Below are 20,434 nucleotides of genomic sequence, written 5' to 3'. Positions count from 1 at the left end.
TAGTTTGATGTAGTTCAATTTGTTTATTTTTTAGATTTGTTGCCCTTGCTTGAGTAGATGAATTTAAGGAAAATTGCCAAGACTGATGTCAAAGTGGCTATTGCCTATGTTTTCTTCTAGTTTGATGGATTCAAGTCTTACATTTAAGTCTTAAATCCCTTTTGAGTTTAGTTTTTATACGGTGAAAGATAGTGGTCTAGTTTCTTTTAATTCTGCAAGTTGCTGTCTAGTTTCCTCAGCTCCAGTTATTAAAGAGACTGTCTATTCTCCATTGTACATTCTTGCCTCTTTGTGGGTAGATTATTTGATAGTATTAGCATGAGTTTATTTCTGGGCTTCCTCAATTCTGGTGCACTGATTTGTGTGTCTGTTTCTGTCCCAGTACCATACTATTTTTACTACTGTAGCTTTGTAGTGTAGTTTGAAATCAGGGAGCATGATCTTTCTCAAGATTTCTTAGGCTAATTGGAGTCTTTTATAACTCCATATAAAATTTAGAATTATTTGTTCTAATTCCATGAAAAAAAAATGTCATTGAGATCTTGATAGGGATTGTATTGAATATGTATATTGTTTTAGGTAGTATGAACTTTTTAATGATAGTAATTCTTCCAATTTATGATCTTGGTATATAGCCTTCCATTCATTTGTGTCATTTTCAGCTTCTTGTAATTATTATTGTTAATCAACAATGACTGTGCCAACTTGAGAGGAAAAAGTATTTGATTGCTACAAAATTCCACATAGAAATACACAAAGGAGGAGTGGTGAATTTTTATACTCCAGACAAATGTATAGGTTTGTGCAGATGCTACCACAATTGTGCCTATATATAACTATACGAACATATATATATGTGCTTTATTTGAACAAAAGTGGTATTATAGTTGTCTTCTATTCTGCAAAAACAAAAAACTTTTTTTAAGCAGTTAAAACTAAGTTGTGGAGATTATTATCAGTTCATCCTATCTCTTTTTATTTTTATTTTTTTTAATAAGCATTTTTTTTTATTTATTCATTTTAGAGAGGAGAGGGAGAGACAGAGAGGGGGGGAGACAGAGAGAGAAGGGGGAGGAGCTGGAAGCATCAACTCCCATATGTGCCTTGACCAGGCAAGCCCAGGGTTTCGAACCGATGACCTCAGCATTTCCAGGTCGACACCCTATCCACTGCGCCACCACAGGTCAGGCCTCTTTTTATTTTTAACAGCTGAATAATAGCTCACTACATCATCATATGCTATACATACATCATATACTATATATATGTGCTTATGTGTGTATATGTGTGTGTGTATATATCTGTGTGTATATGGTTATTGACACTTATTCTTTACTTTTTAACATTTTGGGTAAATAAGTTAAGAAATGAATGATTAGGAGTATGGGAAAGAAGGTAGTGTTCTTATACCTATTTTCTAGTATCGGTGGTGAATTGTGCTAATCTGTCTAAACCTGCTCCATCTTTAACATACTACAGTTACTTACAGGATGGACTGTGTTCCATACCACACCTGAATGAGGCCTTTTGCAGTGTTTGAACCTGTACACTTCTTTCACTCATGAGTAATTGCCCATCTACCATCTTCACAATTAAGTTCACCTGTTTTGTTACATATTCTCGTGCTCAGTGAAAGATACACAAATCCCTATAAATAATTACCTTTTTTTTTCTTACAGAGGCATATCTATTTTTATTGAACATTTTTGCCACTTAAATAAAGCCATGACAAAAAAAAGTGTTCAATGCATTTGTAAACTCTTATAACTCAGTTTCTCTAAATCCCATTGGGAAAATGGAGGAATCTTTCTGTGAAGCTAACATTAAGTTTGCAATACAATTCTTGGGTCAATCTTAATATATTCACTAAACAAATATTCCTTGAGCTCCTGCTTTGATTCAGGCCCTGTGCCAGGTGTAAGGAATGAATGGGAGAGCTCAAATTATAATGGAGGAGTCAGACAAAGAAATAAAGCTGGGTCAAAATTCACAATGGAAAGTCCACTTCTGTTAAAGGCACTGAAGATATTGAGAACAAGACAGTCTTCAGTAGAGATTAATAAAGGAAGAGGACAAGGAATCTGAATGAAATTCAGAAAAGTTTGTCATTGTTAACCATTAAGACCTCTTAGGCATGAGAAGTCTTTGTATCAACTTGTATGTAATTATTGACAATTTAGGTGGACCAAGTGGACAGAACAGCTCCCCACATCATACACTTGCATTCACCTTCTCAAGTGGGACTCTTGAAAAATGGCCACTATGGGATTTACATCACTTCCCGTGTGTTGAAGGCATCTGACCCTGACACCGATGATGATCAGATCATCTTTAAGATTTTACGAGGCCCCCAACATGGACATCTGCAGAACACAACAACAGGTATTGCCTTCCTTAATCCTTGTAATTGCTCATTTTAAAATACCCAGTGGCTGGCAAGGCTAGAAAGTAATTTAATTAAGTGCAGCCCCATTTGGTTAACACTCTCTAGGGCTTACTGATAGATGCAGTTTATAAATCAATATTGGTGCAAAAGAGAGTTTGAAGCTGAGCTTTCCTAAATTCATCTTGAGTGGGAGAACCAAATACTGATATAATATTTCCTTATGTGCTGTTGTAAGAAACAGCCAGATTGTAATATATTCAGAGGAACATTCAGTGTCAGGGCCAAATTCGTACTTGCGACTAACTCTTCCGATTATAAATTCTAAATGATGTCAGTTTATTTTTAAAATTTTGGGGGTTTTGTGTGTAATGGTTTCTCTGGATTATATCTTACTTCTGTTTTATGAAAATGGTGATCAAAATATACCACTAAAGAGGATGGCATAAAATTACAGATTTTATTACTGTATCTTCTACTCTCCCTCTATTTTTATATTTTCTTTAAAGCACAATATTTCTGAGATAAAGTAAACTTTATTTTTTAATTTTATTTATTTATTTTTATTTATTTATTTTTTTTCTCTTTCTGAAGCTGGAAACGGGGAGAGACAGTCAGACAGACTCCCGCATGCGCCCGACCGGGATCCACCCGGCACGCCCACCAGGGGGTGACGCTCTGCCCACCAGGGGGTGATGCTCTGCCCCTCCGGGGCGTCTCTCTGCCACGACCAGAGCCACTCTAGCGCCTGGGGCAGAGGCCAAGGAGCCATCCCCAGTGCCCGGGCCATCTTTGCTCCAATGGAGCCTTGGCTGCGGGAGGGAAAGAGAGAGACAGAGAGGAAGGAGGGGGTGGGGGTGGAGAAGCAAATGGGCGCTTCTCCTGTGTGCCCTGGCCGGGAATCGAACCCGGGTCCCCCGCACGCCAGGCCGACGCTCTACCGCTGAGCCAACCGGCCAGGGCCTTAATTTTATTTATTGATTGATTTGATAGAGCGAGGAAGGGGGAGAGAAAGAGAGAGGAACATGGATTTGTTGATCCACTTATTTATGCATTTATTGGTGGCTGAGTTTTGTATGTGCCCTGACCTGGGATGGAACCTGCAACCTTGTATCAGTTCAACACTAACCAACTGAGCTATCTGGCCAGGGCTCAAAGTAAACTTTAAAGACTAATTTAAGTTCATTGCATTAGCTCTTAATTACTGTTTTGTTTGATTATCCACCAAATTCATTTATTAATTTTTTTTTTGTAGGTGAATTTATTCATGAGAAATTTAGCCAAGAGGACTTAAACAGTAAGACCATTCTTTACATCATAAACCCATCTTTGGAATTTAATTCAGATATCATGGAATTTCAAATCATGGACCCCACAGGGAACTCTGCCATCCCTCAAATGTAAATTCTTTTGCTTATTCAGTAGTCCTGCATATACTGTCCAGAATGTATCTGATTAGGAGAGTGAAATGAAATGTTTTCCAAACAGAATCTAAATGGATAAATGATAGAACATTTCACAAGCTCATGGAGTCTATTTTGGAGAGTGATGATTCTTTCTCTTATTACTGCTTGATAAGCCAGTAGCTTTACAGAGTATTAAAATGTTAAAAAGTTAAGCTGCATAGTGCTAGGTCATTCAGTTTCTGCATGTCAATGCATACCCTTCCTCATACAGAGACGTTTCTGTCAACAATTCACCGCAGTTTGGATGGAGCTTGCAGGCTCATGTAGGAATCGTGCAGCAAGAGGTCACTCTAGGACTGTGTTAGTCACCCACCTTCTAAAACACCCAGTGCCAAAAGAAGGAGGCTTTTAAGAAGGGTTAGCAAAACGTTCTTCTGTTCCAAAAAACCAAAACTAAAACTGAAAAACAAACAAAAATTATTACTTGAGACTGTCTTTAGAAGATAAACCTATCATAGGTAAGAAGTAAAAAGGGGAATAGACTTGTAGGTATTAAGTGATACTTTTGAAAGCTGTATAATGAGTACAACCCTCAGAATAATAAGAGTAACAAGTCTTCAAAATTGAATAGATTACTAGATCATAGTAATTTCATTCATTGGGTCCCTATTCTAGACTTTTCTTGAAGGAAAACCTTGAATAATTTACCAGTTATCGGATGACTATAGAAATGTGTATTATATATAGTCCATTCTTGTGCTTTTTTTTTCTTTCTTATACCCTTCCCCAGCCATCTCAAAAAGTTGGTGTTAACCATATTCTAGGAAAACTACACAAAATTAAGTGAGTACAGTCTCTTTATGGAATTTTTATGACCGTGCAAATGAAAAAACTGAAAGTTTCGCTTCTGCTCTCTTCCTTGCTTTTTCTGATAGTAGTTCCAATATGCGTCAGCAGAGGTCTCTGTAGTCATTGTTAGAAAAATGCATCCTCGTAACAAAACACTTTCCCAGGATTCAACCTCCATTGCCCTGATAAAGTGCAGTATCTGGCTCAGGTGCGTTAATGCCACAGACTTTTATTAAGTGACTGCTATATGACAGGTGCACAGTATTAGAAACTGGTAAATAGATATGAACAAGGAAGGCCTTGCCCTTGACATTTAAATATAATCATGAACTTATCAAATTAAAACAGATGACCACCACCCATTAAACTGCTCTTGTCTAAGAGAAATGTTTCCTCAGGATTTTCTTTATAGAAAATATATGTATATTAACTACTTGCAATTTCAGACAAACATCTTCCAACTCAAGGAAATAAAAAAAAAATCTGCTCCAGAATCATTAATAAATTGTGACTTCACTTAATTTTTAATAGTTCCACTAAAAAAACACAAGAATTCTGATCAGTCTCACTACTGACCTAATGCTGACTGCTGGTCCTCCATGTGTGAACACAGCATAGTTGATAAGAGATTTTTTTCCCCCAGCAATAATATTGGATTAACGTTGCTTCACTTATATGCCCTTTTCATTCTTCATCATTACAAAAAACATTGCTTTTGAAGATGATTTATATTGTTAAGTAATCATCAGATTTATGAGAGTCACAGAAGAAATTATAACCTTAATTGAGGCTATTTTAAATAGGCTCCTGCTTGTGTTGAATATTAATTTTCATATATCTATGCTAAAGATGTTTCTAATTCAGCTTGAAATGATTAGAACCAGTGTAACAAAATGATACCTACCAAGTGTTAGTCCCAAAATAATTTTAATTTGATTTTGACATATATTAAGTTTTCTTTAGAATGAGCAGGGGAAGTAGAATTTACTCAGCATTTATATCCATAATTTTTGAATGGGATAGTTGTCTCCAGCCTCATTTGTTTTTAGAACAAGAAGCACATTTTTCCAGTAAGAAACTATCTTAGTAGTGAGTTGTCTTCCCAAGATAGCCAGCAAGAACCTAGTTACACATACAATATAAATGAGAGCCATTTGCAATATGTTTTCTGCTCTGTTTCATTGCTCTTCTTTAATCATCACAGCCTCCTATGCATTAGGTACCATTATAATACAGAATTTTCACGTGAGGAAACTAAAGCATGAAAATGGAAGTGATTTTTTCCAAGCTTATGCAGCTAATTAGTGAAGGAGCTGGGATTCGGCCCCAGGAAGTATGGCTCTAGAATCCTTGGTTTTCCTCAGTGTATGAAAGAACTCTTGCCTACCCTCATCAAAGTCTGCTAACTGCCTAAAAGGAAGGAAGCTACACACTTATCTCTCTTCTTTTCTCCAGTCATTGGCTACCCAGGCAGCAAGAAAGGAGAAATACTTCCTCTTCAAGGACATTAAGTTTTAGTTGTTGTTTTTAAATGTAAGTTATAGGTATTAATGTGAACATCATTCCATGTCTAACACACTTGAAATTGGTATAGATAACAGACAATAAACCACTGAATTTAGAGCCAAAGAACAGAGTTTGCTCTTTGAAACTGCCCTTGACTCAGGTGATTGGTCAAGCCTTAGTTATCTCATCTGTCAAGTGGGGCAATACCAATATTTGTTTAGAGAAACAAATGAGTTAAAACACGAAAGCATCTTGTATATTTGAAGTCCTCAACAAGTTTAAATTGTGGTAGTGATTACTCCTGTTGTTCATTCATGTGGGCACAAAGACTAACTGAAGAAAAATTCTGGAGGCAGGGATGGCCAGCTAAAGCCCATTTCTAATTAGAAAGTGATGCTGGAATGATTCACAAAGTGAACAATCAACATGCTCATTAATCAATGAGTTAAAAGCTGTATAACTTTGTGTCCTTCTTTGGTATAGACAGGATTAATAGATTAATATTTTACATACTTGAAAGAGTGAAAACCTTCTATAATAAATTAGCTAAAGGGACTTCTGGGTGCATCTGGAGCAGAAAGAGGGCTCTGTTAAAAAATGACAAGGACCTTGGCAGGGCACACAGAAAAAGTGCCCATCTGCTTCTCCACCCCTCCCCCTCTCCTTCCTCTCTGTCTCTCTCTTCCCCTCCCGCAGGCAAGGCTCCATTGGAGCAAAGTTTGCCCCAGCGCTGAGGATGGATCTGTGGCCTCTGCCTCAGGCGCTAGAAGGGCTCTGATTGCGGCAGAGCGATGCCCCAAGATGGGCAGAGCATCGCCCCCTGGTGGGCATTCCGGGTGGATCCCGGTCAGGCGCATGCGGGAGTCTGTCTGACTGCCTCCCCGTTTCCAACTTCAGAAAAAAAAAAAATGAGAAGGACCTATGTTCGAGGGAAGGCCCCAGAATCTTGATTGCTAGTAAGTTTTCACTCTTGCAGCATTTCTATGGAGTATCTGTCCTGAAGAACCAATTGATATCCCATTAAAAACGGTATTAGGAAGGCTGAGTTCAGCTAAACTAATCAAGTTATTACCAGCCAGCTAGCCAGCTTGTGTGCTGTTTAACTGCATCACATCCCAGAATCACAGAGGTGCTTATACGGACTGGGGATCTCTGACAGAGGAATATATAGTACGTAGCACATCTGAACTTCATTTGACTATAGAACTACTTCTTTCTCCCTCTTCATCTCCCAACCCCCATAATAACTCATGGAGCAAGTTTTTCATGCAATACATTTAAGGAGACATTTTATCATGAATAGAAATTATTTTATAACACTGAAATCCACGGAGTATTGTATAAAGATTTAGACTTGGCTAAATGCCTAAATTTCAGGTATTGCACTAGGTATTTTCACATACGTTGTCTAATATAATCTACAAAGCACAGGACTCTGAGGTTGATAAGAAAATCAGGCTCAAAGCATTTAAGTAATTGGCCTGAAGTTCACTTGAGTGGATGAGTGGCATAGCAGAAAGTGAACCCTTATCCCCTGACCTCAAAGTGCGAGCTCGTCTTACTCATCTTAGTGGCTCATGCCTTGGTGTGACTCACTCACAAGCTCATGTCTGCTCGCCAGTTCCACGTAAATCTCAAGATGATCTTCAGAATTCTCAGACTAAACTACATAGGACCCACATCATTCATCAAAAACACCTTTGCACACCATAGAATGTAGCCAACTTTTGACCAGTTTACTTTTAACCAGTTTCTTAATACATCTTCTCTGTTGACCTCTCTCTTGTGCGCACTGACAAAGAGTGAACTTCCAAAGAAAGGCTGACCCACACTGAAGCTCTTTCTAACCAGAGGTTGCCTCTGCAGGGCTGCATGACCCCCAGCACTCTGATTCTCCTCCCTCCAGCGGCCCTCCCTCTAGCTGTTCTGTAATTCATTCTTGGCCTGGAAAGAAAAGGAACAAAAGAAATGAAAAAGAAAAGGGATGTCTAATAGGTGAACTTTACAATGGTTTGGCAGCTTTTATGAAACACCTTGTAGGGGAAGAGGTTGAAACAGTTGGCTAGGTAAAGCTTTCATGGTATCTGCAAGGCAGAAGTTCAAGTATTTATTTCTAGATTCGATCTAGGGAAGCACAGAGGAAGGAAAGGGAAATAGCACTTATTAAGCACCCACTGTGTACAGGTGCTTTATACATATTAATGAATTTTAATTCTCATCCTTTGATATGAATATAATTCTACCCATTGTGAAGATAATGAAAACAGAGGCCCAGAGAGACTGAGTAACTGACCGTAATCACACACTAATAAGTGGTTGCAAGATGTGTCTGACTCCAAAGCACTTGTTTGGGTACTCACTGTGCTGCCTCCTGGCTAAACACTGTTTCCCCATAATCGTGAGAGAAAGACAAAAATGAAAACACAGGTGTTCATAGCATTAGATTATGGAGCTTAATAGCATCCTCTTTGAATTGATAAATCTTAGATTGACTACTCAGAAAAATATTTTTTAACATCTCAATTTTCTAAAGTCATGTGCTACTTGATTATAGATGAAGATCTAGTTATAAGAATAATTTAATCACAATTTTAGCTTCTATAAAACCTTTCACTGAGAAGATCAAAATACTTAATGGGTATTCATTAAAGTTCATTTAATTCCTTTGAAGTACAGACTCATGATTATTACACTTAGGGATGTGAGGAAACTGAGGCATAGAGCAGCTAAGTGTCTTTTTTTACACAGTCTTGTTAACCTAGATTGATGTTCCAAATCCCAAACTGAAATTTTAATCATAAATGTGTCTTAAAACTTAAATTTTTTTTCTAAAAAGTTTTTATTAATTTTAGAGAGAAAGAGAAAGGATGGGTGAGAGAAAGAGAGAGAGAGAGAGAGAGAAATATCAATTTGTTGTTCTACTTAATCGTGCATTCACTGGTTGATTCTTTTTTTTTTTTTTTTCTACAGAGACAGAGAGTCAGAGAGAAAGATAGATAGGGATAGACAAACAGGAACGGAGAGAGATGAGAAGCATCAATCATCAGTTTTTCGTTGTGGCACTTTAGTTGTTCATTGATTGCTCTCTCCTATGTGCCTTGACCGTGGGGCTACAGCAGACTGAGTGACCCCTTGCTCAAGCCAGCGACCTTGGGTCCAAGCTGGTGAGCTTTGCTCAAACCAGATGAGCCCACGCTCAAGCAGGCGACTTTGGGGTCTCGAACCTGGGTCCTCCGCATCCCAGTCTGACACTTGATCCACTGCGCCACCGCCTGGTCAGGCCACTGGTCGATTCATGTATATGCCCTGTCCAGGGACTGAATACACAGCCTTGAGTATTAGGACAACTCTCTAACTGTGCTACCCAGCTTGGGCTCATAAATATTTCTTTAAGTTTATTGTTCCCTTATATGAATGAATCAAGTAGCCACAGAATAAAATATCAGAAAGTATGTATTTATGACTCTACCTCAACACTACTGACATTTTGGGCAAGGTAATTCTTTGTCATGGGCTGTGGGGTAGGGTGGGTATCCTGTGTATTGCAGGATATTTAGTAGTACCCTAGGCCTCTACCTGCTAAATGTCATTATTACCCTCCTCTTGTGTGATAATCTAAGCTTTCTCGCCAAATGTTGAGAACCATGCACATGCTTCTGAAAATAGCATATATATGTGTTAAGAAATCATGATGTATGGTAGAATGCTCTTTTATCAATGCCATCGTTCTCTCTGATGAAGTGCAATAATGCCAAAGAGCCCAGAATAAGTCAGGGCTAGAAAGAACATATGAAAATTATCCTAGCCTATGATTTTTTCTAATTGTGTGAAACGTGATGTTAATAGGACTGTGGAGAAAAAAATTTTTTGGTGATCAACTTAGTTTACGAAACAATGGGCTAAAGAAGATTCGTTTAGCAAATAGTGAGCACTTATTATATCCTACTTACTCTACAACGGACTTGGAAATACATCAGTGAACCAGACCCCTTTTTACTTGGAGCATATGTAGTATCCAAGTAAATTATAGTATGTTTAGAAAGTATAGTCAGTGAGTGACAGAGGGACCAGACTTCCTATGACTTCTGATCCACTTTAATTTCCACTACTTCATCCTAAATCTTCCATTCACAAGAGAGTTTTGCAAGCCCAAATTTAGTTTTCACATTAAATACAATTTTCTACTGTGATGAATGTCCTCAAATCACTTAACAAGATGTTTTTCAACTGGGGATGACTTCCCTCCAAGGGACATCTGGAAATGTCTGGAAAGAGTTTTGACTGAGCCTGACCAGGTGGTGGCACAGTGGATATAGTGTCAGACTGAGATGGGGAGGACCCAGGTTTGAGACCCCGAGGTCGCCAGCTTGAGCGTGGGCTCATCTGGTTTGAGCAAAAGGTAACCAGCTTGAGCCCAAGGTCACTGGCTTGAGCAAGGGATTACTCTGACTGCTGAAGGCCCATGGTCAAGGCACATATGAGAAATCAATCAATGAACAACTAAGGAGCCACAACCTTTGTTGATGCTTCTCATATCTCTCCCTTCCTGTCTGTCTATCCTTATCTGTCCCTCTCTCTGACTCTCTCTCTCTCTGTCACACACATAAACACACACACACACACAAAAGTTTTGATTGAGTGACTGAAGAGGAGTGCTACCACTGCCTTTGGTGGCTGGAGGCCAGGGATTCTGCTGAACATCTTACAATGCACAGGACAGTTTTCTACAACAAAGAATTATCTGGTCCCAAATGTCAATAGTGTTAAGGTTGAGAAATTCTGACCTAAGGGTTGAAGGAGTTCTCACTCCCTACTAAATGACTTAAAGTGATTACCAATGGGTTTTGCAGAAAGTGTGTCTGGAAACTTAATCTGACCTCAGAATGAGCTTTACTCAGTACTAATAGGGTAAAGAAGTGATCATTAAAATACACAGATTTGAACCAACCCTTGTCTACTGGACACCTATACATCCAGTGCTCTCCAAATTTCTCTCATGGGTTCCTGCATCTGGTTATCTATATGATGTCAAGCACACAGCTGTGTGCCTTGAAGCAGGGAGAATTCCCAAGTGATTGACTACACTTCTTACTTTTCTTCCAGGTGTTTGTGTAGAGTTTAAGCAGCTAGAGTCTCAGCATAGAAAGATCTCACAGTCCTGCAAGAAACAAAAACACATTCACAACATGTGTTGCACATATCCCATAGGTATACAAGTGCTTTGCAATTTAAATATTTTTCTGGAAAATATATAGCCTGGCTTAACTTTTATGTCTTTTCAATAGATCTTTATTGTTTGTACAGAGTAGTTTCAAGAAAATGAAATAGAACATTGTATAAGGACAACCTTAACCTCTAAACATTATGCAGATTCTAATGGTGCGTCAGGGAAATGCAGGCACATTGCCAAATGCCAAGACCCTTTATGCTTTGAAGCTGAACAGCACTCTTCATAGTCCCTTTATTGATCTAGATCAGCAATCAAACTGCATTTAGCTTTTGGCCTTGAGGTCCTCTGGATCAACACAGTGACACTGATAAATTTTTGCCTGTCATGGTTAGCGTTAGCAAGGGATAAATTCTCAGGAGATTGGACATTAAAACTCATTTGAACCTTACTGAGACTTAGCTGAAATTCATCTATACTTTTCTATTTCACATGTTTCCATTACTTTCCTTTCTGATTCATGTTTTTGTGATAAACTTACTCTCTAATAAGAATGGCCCCCAAGAATGCCTGGAGAGCTCTGTGAGATTTGAGAACTCCATGTCCCACATGGTGGCACCGAGAATTTCTAGTTCTGCAAGAAAAATAATTATTAAAAAGTATTTTAATCTAGATGAAAGAACCTGAATACAATGGGAAGTTAGAAAATATAGTAAAGCAACCACTGTAGGTTTTGTAAAAAGGGAAATGAATGAAACAAAAGCAATGGGAATGTTTGAAGTGATTGCCGTGAAGATTGCGTGTGTCTTGTATAATGCTGAAGGTTGCAGGGGGTGAAAAAAGTACCACGTTTAAAGAAAAACGTCTGGGGAAAACAGTTTAAGTTTTCTAACCTCAAAAAAAGAAGTATTTCAGGATAAAGATAAAATTGTGTTTTTTCTGCTTGAGCTCAAACACAAGAGTCATGAATTGCAATGGGAAAAGGATGACGGAGGAGCAATAGAATATTTGGCTTCAGGTTTATGCTGAGAATTTCACCTCTGCTATCTATTAACTTTGTCATAGGTAGTTGTCTATTCTTTCTGAGACTTGGTTTTCTTTTCTAAAAATAAGTTTCCATATGAAGATTAAAGAAGACAGTTTCCATCAAATCTTGGATTCACTAAATGCGTTGTGGGGAAAAAGACAACCTTCTGATACACTTACTCAGTTGTATAGCTGCATCTGAGCTACATATTAGCACAGCCCTTTCATACTCACAGAAGAAGGAACAGATAATGGTTATAAAATGCCTGGGCATTTTAATGCTTAGGAACATCCTCAATGATAGCTTGTTATTTAACTGAACCCACGTTCAGAAAAGATTTGTATTGGGAACAGTTCTTGGTGTGCTAATAAAGAAGCCAGAAGACAAATCAGAAGGTTTCATCTCAGTGTCCTTTCCAAAAATGAATGTGTCCTTGAACTTCACAACTGCTGGTTCCTTTCCCCTCAGAACACTCAATTTTGTGTCCTTTTTCTTGTTGTTGTTAATAACTGTGGGAACTCCGACATTCTTTTAACCTTAGTTTTTGCATTTGTAAAATAGAATTCTAATAATTTCTTTATCTCATGGTGTTGTTTTAAGAGAGTTTTAAATGCGATAATGTTAGTAAAAGTTCTCTGTGAACTAAAATGTAAGCACACAAGTGAGAGGATTTTTAGCATGGGTGTAGGCTGATGAGCTACCTCTGTCACCAGTCTGTGTAACCTGTGGTTCCGTCTCCCACTCAGCAGAGGACCCCTATGGACATTTTAGTGCATTTCTTATGATTTTTCCTTTTCTTTTCTTTCCTGCACAGTTTGGAACTGAAGTGGTCTCACATTGAATGGTCACAGACTAACTATGAGGTCTGTGAGAACGTGGGCGTGTTGCCCTTGGAAATTACCAGAAGGGGCTATTCCATAGACTCAGCCTTTGTGAGTGTAAAGGTAACAATTCTAAAATGTAAACTGTCTAGCTAAAACTTAGATTGCTAGTTGGTGCTTTTGATTATTTTCTTAGAAGAAATCAAAGTAACCAAGGACATGTTAAACTGTGGGAGTGCCATGCTGTTCTGGAGATTATAGATTCAAACCTCCTTGTCCCTCCCTCCTTTATCTAGCTTCCTTAGCACAGAGATATGATATTGCCAACCCACTTTTAGTTTTTAAATCTAGTTATTAAGTCTTGAAGTTTGATTTCACAGGAAGATATATCTGACCTAGTGAACTTGGACCACACTCAGCTTTGGAAAGAAATGTTGTAGGCAAGATATTCTGTGAGGTAACCAGAGTAAATTTCAGCCCCTGAATGGCTTTCTCTTAGTACGCATCAGGACCACTACTTCTGGTCTCAGTGGCTAAGGAAAATCAGGGAAGAAACCTATCTTAAGAGTCCCCAAATCATGTAAAATGAAGAGAGCATACTTCAATATAGGCACCCTGAAATATGAGGAATTTTCAGTATTCACTTTGGGATTGGTCAACTTGCTATTCTTTTCTATTGACATGGACCCGGAAACACAGCCTATTGCTTATATAGAACTGAAGGATTTTCTAGGAGTTGCTATGACAATAACATATCAAGAGAATGAAGGCATGAAAGGTTTTACATACTAATGACAGCCAATAGGCCTTAAGACTCCCCTCCTCTTGCTAATGAAAGGCACACTGGTATTACCTTCTGGAAAACATGGCAGGTCAGTTAAGTCTCAATCACAATAATAAATTCAAATCACCCTCAGAACCCTGTGCACCAAAATTCTACCATATCCAGACTCAGTTATTATCTTTCCAGTGGGACAGGTTTTTCACCCCAGATCTGTGGATGCTGTATTGTTGTTAAAACATTAGACAACATGTTATCATTTTCCAGCAGATTGTGGAAAAAGAAAGAATCTGCCTGGATGGTTTTCTAACAGTCCTCTGGTCCTCCATAGAAAGTACCATATGCCTGAGTCTGGAGTTTCGGGCTACGCTACCATTCACCTTGCCAGGAAGAAAGAACCTACGTGGCGTGACATGAAGCCTTTTGTCTACTTAAGCTGAATACAAACCATGAACTTGCCATCTGAGTGGGCAAGCCTTCATCAAACACAGCCGTGAGCCCTTCAGGGATGACTCCGGCCACAGCACACAGCCTGCCATTTCATACCAGAGCTTAATGGCTACCTGACTAGGAGCAGGGAAAGAGAAAGAACTTTACCTGTGTAATTTGCCCTGGTTTGAATTGTGCACCTTAACTGGACTGATTTCTCCAACCACTTTGCCTGAGACTGTTCCTTTTCCCATGTAGGATTCTATACACTCTGGTTGTAAACACTAAGTAATTGCACATGCAAGAATCATGCAGGGATATGTAATTCCTGGTGTATGGTAGGTGCCGGTGTACAATGGGCTGCCTTTCTACAATGAAAGATTCTTTGTATGATTCAAAGATTCTTAGCCCTGGCATTGTAGGCAAGGAGCAAATGGGATTTTAGGAGGTAACACCCTTCTTGAGCGAAATGTTTCCACTACAGACCCATTGGCATGTAGTAAGGCCCTTGATTAGATACGGAGATAATGTGTGAGGCCATAGAAATAGGAATTTTAAAGTTTTTAATCACGCATCTCATTCCTTTGTAAGAAAGTGAAGAACTATGTTAACTCACTTTCCTGGTCATCTTAAATATCAAAAAAAGTGCAAAAGTAACAGCTGCCTGTGTTTTCCACAGGATTCTCATTTGAGGACCATTTTTTTTTAGCCAAGGACACTTTTCTTAACATATATGTACTTAGGCTCCGTCTGGGAGAAGTTAAGGCCATGGATTTAGAGCCCTTAAATCACCTCTGGTTTTTAGCCCTAGGGGTGGGAAACGGGATTAGTCAATAGTCTCTTTAAATCAGAGCAAAAAAATTTTAAACTTACTTGACAGAGCCTCTCGATTCTGGGTGTGGATTGCCTTTGTGGGTTGTTCACCAGGTCTGTCATCCCTACACAGTCCTCATTCACGTCTCTGAAGAGGGATGGTTTCATTCAGACAGGAAGATGGAGCAGATGTGCCCTAATTCATCTAGTCTAAAGGCTTGCAGGGCCCTGGGGCTCGCAGGCTACCCCACAGCTAGCTGACCCCCCAGCACACAGGCTGCTAGGTGGGGGAGGGCTGCCTTTCTTCTCCTCCTCACTCCTCCTCTCCCTATACTCTGAGGCATTGTTTTAGAACAATGTTGAAATAAAGGGAAGGTAATGAAATAAAATCCCACTCATAACAAAGAAAGATATTGCTTAAAATTTATGTTACTCTCTTTCCAATGTCTGAATGATTTATAAAGAAGAAGCAAAAAAAAAAAGTATACCGTCCATTGATACTAGTTTAGAAAAAAGTTAACTTTAAGAAAGGTCCATGTAGCCTGACCAGGCAGTGGCATAGTGAATAGAGTGTTGGCCTGGGATAGAGAGGACCCAGGTTCGAAACACCAATGTCTCCAGCTTGAGCATGGGTTTCTCCGCTTGAGCGCAGGTTCTTCCACTTGAGCGTAGGCTCACCAGCTTGAGCATGGGACCATAGATATGACCTCCTGGTCACTGACTTGAGCCCAAAGGACACTGGCTTGCAACCCAAGGTTGCTGGCTTGAGCAAGGGATTACTTGCTCTGCTACAGCCCCCCCCCCCCCCCCAGTCAAGGCACGTATGAGAAAGCAATCAATGAATAATTAAGGTGCTGGAACAAAGGACTGATGATTCTCATCTTTCTCCCTTCCTGTCTGTCTGTCCTTATCTGTCTCTCTCTCACTTAAAAAAAAAAGGGGAAGATCCATGTAGCTTGGATAAAAAGTGGTTTATTATAATAATAAAAAATTCCACATTATGTTAAAAACTGATTTTAAGAGTGAGTTTAATCTGGTATGAGACTGGACTAGAAATTATTATAGAATACTTATTTGTATTATAAAAAAAGACATTCTTTTTCCTTTTAAGGTCAACCAAATGTCAGCTACAGTTGGAAAAGATTTTACCATGAATCCATCTAAACTGATTCAGTTTGACCCAGGTACGTTTTGTTTCTACAGTTTCATGTTTTTGTAAGAAAGTCTGAGATTTTGGAGAAGACAAGACAGTGTGCAACTTCAGCTGACTAGAAAGTCCTTGAGGAGCTGTATCACCTTGCTCCAGATCAGCTTGGCCTTGAAGTTTTCCCCCTCATATTTTATTTTATTACAAGCAAATATTTATTTAAAATGGGATCATAACAGTGAAAAATATATAAACTATCAAAGCAAAGACCCAACTATTCAGAAAAAAAAATAATGTTTTTTAAAAATTACTTGAAACTGAAGTAATTTAGTTGCCTCACATTTTGATAGAAATTTTCAGAATGCTCATGCAGATTCCTAAAAGGCATTATTAAATTATTTCTATTGGAATGGGTTGATATGAGGAGATTCCAAGGGAAATTATTATTTAATTAGGTAGCACATATTTTGCATTCAATCTGTGAAAAAATTTTACTAGGTGCAAAAGGGAATCCAAAATATGGTGCCTGCTCTCAAGGATGTTCTATCATGTCAGGAAATACAGACATGAAAACGAGTCACTGATAGAACACTGGAATCCAACGTATGAATCATTGTTCTGGCTAAAGAAAATCCTGGGAGAGTTCCCAGAATTCCGAGCAGGTAGAAGAAGAAGAAGGGGACTTTCAGTTGATAGAAGGACACATTTGTGGGGAACTGTGCCTAAAGCACTGAGGCTGGAGCCCTGGCTTCTGTAGGTAGGGGCTGGTGGCGCTCATTCACTGCTCTGCATAGTTTCCTTTTCTCTGCTCTGGATCACCTGCCCAGGGTCAAATGGGAAAGGTCTTGAGAAGTAGCCATGACTTAGCGCTTTATGGTCTCCTGCAGAGAACATGTTCTGTGCTCTGAGAACACACCATTATGACCAAACTCTTGCCATTGTCTGCCATTGACACATGACATTTATGGCAAAGGCAAAACAAAATGGCTGAAATACCATCAGTGCTCTGAAATTGACAATTGTAATGTTAAACCCGGAAAATAAATGCCTTTCTGTAGTGCATCACAAGCAGCATGATGTTTGATGATACCAGAGGTTTGCTGGGACTGCACAAACCAGGTAGTTTAGGAACAGAAATTAATTTTCTCATAGCGCTGAAGACCAGAAGTTCAAGATCACAGTCCTGGCAGGTTGACCCCTTCCGAGGGATGTGAGAGAAGGTCATGCCATGCCCCTCTCACCTGTTCTGCAGTTTAATAGACTTTGGCATTCATTGGATTCTGCTGTCTTCATGTCCGTATTGGCATTCTCCTTGTCTGTGTGTCTCTGTTCAAATATCCAATCCCCTTTTAAAAGATCTTTTATTTTAAAATAAGGTCACAGTCTGAGGTACTGGGAATTAGGACTTCAATATATGGGTTTTGGAGTGATAAAATTTAATGTATCACAATGAGCCTTGAATTTACATTACCATAACCCAAATATTGTTGATCTCCTTTGTATGATATGTAAGTTTCTGTCTTGCATAACTTTGTTCCTTAAGCTGACTGCACTCTGTGAGACGAGCTATTCCTATTACTGTATATAGGTGATGTTTACCTTCAGATGGCTGCAGGATCTTACCTTCTGGCCAACCATAAGGTGAAGGGTGTCATGTATTTGCAATAGGTCCTTTTTGTACTTCATGTTAAGGCAGTTTCAACCTTTCTGCTTTTTGAGAGTCGAGCATCTTTGTCATATGCCATCTTTATTATTTGAGGTCTGTTACGACATTATAAGTGGTTTTGGCTTTCAGGAGATTTTAGCAACCTACCAGGTGCTCTGTTTGCATAGATAGGGACTACTATATATAGAATGTGTCACACTAGAGAGATCTCTAAAAACTACTTATTGGAGAATCCACTGTATAAGATAAACGCCCATTTGTCCAGAAGAGTTTATATGATGTTTTGAATAGATACTTAATGATATCTAGAGGTCCTAAATAGTCATGATTTTAGAGATTATTTAGACTTGTTAAGAAATAAAATAAACAGCCTGACCAGGCAGTGGCACAGTGGATAGAGTGTCGGACTGGGATGCCGAGGACCCAGGTTCGAGACCCCGAGGTCACCAGCTTGAGCACGGGCTCATCTGGCTTGAGCAAAAAAGCTCACCAGCTTGGACCCAAGGTCGCTGGCTCAATCAAGAGGTTACTCAGTCTGCTGAAGGCCCATGGTCAAGACACATATGAGAAAGCAATCAAGGAACAACTAAGGTGTCGCAATGTGCAATGAAAGACTAATGATTGATGCTTCTCATCTCTCCGTTCCTGTCTGCCTGTCCCTGTCTATCCTTCTCTCTGACTCTCTCTCTGTCTCTGTAAAAAAAGAAAGAAAGAAAGAAAGAAAGAAAGAAAGAAAGAAAGAAAGAAAAAAAAAGAAAGATAAACATATAAATTAAAAAGGACACTCGGTTATTGTTTAGAAATTTATTAGTTAGAAACAGATTCATGAACTATAGTCTTACTTCAGAGAATTTTTAAGTTTCCCATGTCCACAGGTCTTGTAAATATACGATATTTATTTACTCCCATTTGTTCATCTTCGCTGCTTTTGGGTTTGGTGTCTCCATCCTCACACCCACCCTTTTTTGCCCAAGCAATCTGTTCATTTCTTTAAAGACAGCAGTTTCCATGGCTGGAGAAAAAAACAGAGAATGAGAAATCAAGGGTAGTGGGGTATGATAAGTTTACCGATTTTTTGGGAGGAAGCTGGAGAAACTGAGTGACATTTTAGGCTAGTGAGCTGTACGCAAGGTCGCCGGCCTTGCAGCCATTGTACCAAACCAAAAACTAACCCTGACTACTTTGCATTCAGAATGCTTTGAGGACTAATCTTAAATCAACATGGATTCATAATAAAATAATTGTTTTCCTTTATAATATATGTCTTGGAAGATTTGCTGCATTCTTAATTGAGACTTCATCATTCCTTTAAGTCAAAATGTTTTCCAGAGGAACAGGTCTTTAATGTGGCATTTACTTAAAAACATTGAGAAAGTATCTTCAATGATGAAATCTGCTCTGCGGGAAAATACCCAGGCATTGACCCACTCTGTGAAATGGAATATGTCTGCATAAAATAACACCTCTCCCTCCTCTTCCACACCTTTTGTTTTATGGGAACAGGAGGCCAGTTCAAGCCTTCTGAAATCGCTTATTATCTCAGTAATTTAACAAATACTTTTCACCTTGAAAGTGGGAAAGGAAGGGAAAAAAAAGAGAGAGCGAGCTCCTACTTCCAATCTCATTTACCTAAAAGAGTTGGTCCTATGTGCACACCTGGTAGGCATAGAAACACAGTTGAAATGCAGGCAAACAGATCACCCTTAAATGAAACTTGGAATAGTTTTTCTCTACCATCTGGTCCTACTCCATAAAAAAAAATGTTAAAATAAGAGGGTGTTTGTTTAGGCTTGGAAATATATATATTTTTTGTATTGGATTTTTATTTGAATAATGCTTAATTCTATGGGCTCTGAGAGTCAAGACAGTTTTCTGAATAGTAAACATCTTAGTATTCATATGTTTTCTTCATTGCTCAGCCCTTATTTCTTTGTGCCAGTTTTATTACAGTAGTTGCCTCTCTGGTCTCCCAACTTCTAGCCTCTCTGCCTGGGCCCTACATCTTCCCATATAACACTTTCAGTTTCATTGTTTAAAGACATCCATTTCCTGTTGCCTGTGGTTTAAACTCCGAATTCAGCCACCTAATTGGTGTCCAGGGCTCTCTGCAGCCTGAGGAGAAACGGCCACTGCAGCCTTATCACCCCCATTCACCCCGTGACCTTGATTCCTGCCCGCTGATCTGCTCAGTGTTCCCTGACCAAGACTGCTGCTTCCCTGTCTGCCTGCCTTTGCTTTTGTTGTTTTCCCATTTATTCCCCCCCCCCCCCCAGTCCTTCCAGCTCTGGGGCCCATATACATATAGTACTTACCATCTACTCTGTAACCTTTGGCAGCTAATCATACAGAGCCTTGAATAATTGACTTTTCCCATACTCACTTTTTGTCCCTTCAAAGAGGTTTTAAATGTGCTTATGTCAGGCTTGCTTATGTGACACC

General features: G+C 39.1%; 1 protein-coding gene across 1 annotated transcript in view; it reads left to right on the top strand.

The window, feature by feature from the left end:
• FREM1 (FRAS1 related extracellular matrix 1) overlaps positions 1-20,434 on the top strand; it is a 176,472-nt gene that overhangs the window by 135,982 nt on the left and 20,056 nt on the right. Inside the window, exons 26-29 of the mRNA XM_066368198.1 lie at positions 2,181-2,382; positions 3,639-3,783; positions 13,153-13,282; positions 16,294-16,366. Of these exons, the coding sequence (XP_066224295.1) occupies positions 2,181-2,382; positions 3,639-3,783; positions 13,153-13,282; positions 16,294-16,366 (550 nt within the window). The remainder of the gene's footprint in view (positions 1-2,180; positions 2,383-3,638; positions 3,784-13,152; positions 13,283-16,293; positions 16,367-20,434) is intronic.

The sequence above is a fragment of the Saccopteryx leptura genome, chromosome 2 (assembly GCF_036850995.1).
Source record: "Saccopteryx leptura isolate mSacLep1 chromosome 2, mSacLep1_pri_phased_curated, whole genome shotgun sequence".
NCBI classification, from domain to species: Eukaryota; Metazoa; Chordata; class Mammalia; order Chiroptera; family Emballonuridae; genus Saccopteryx; species Saccopteryx leptura.
Note: the sequence above shows the minus strand (reverse complement) of the source record. Positions and strands in the feature narration are given on the sequence as shown.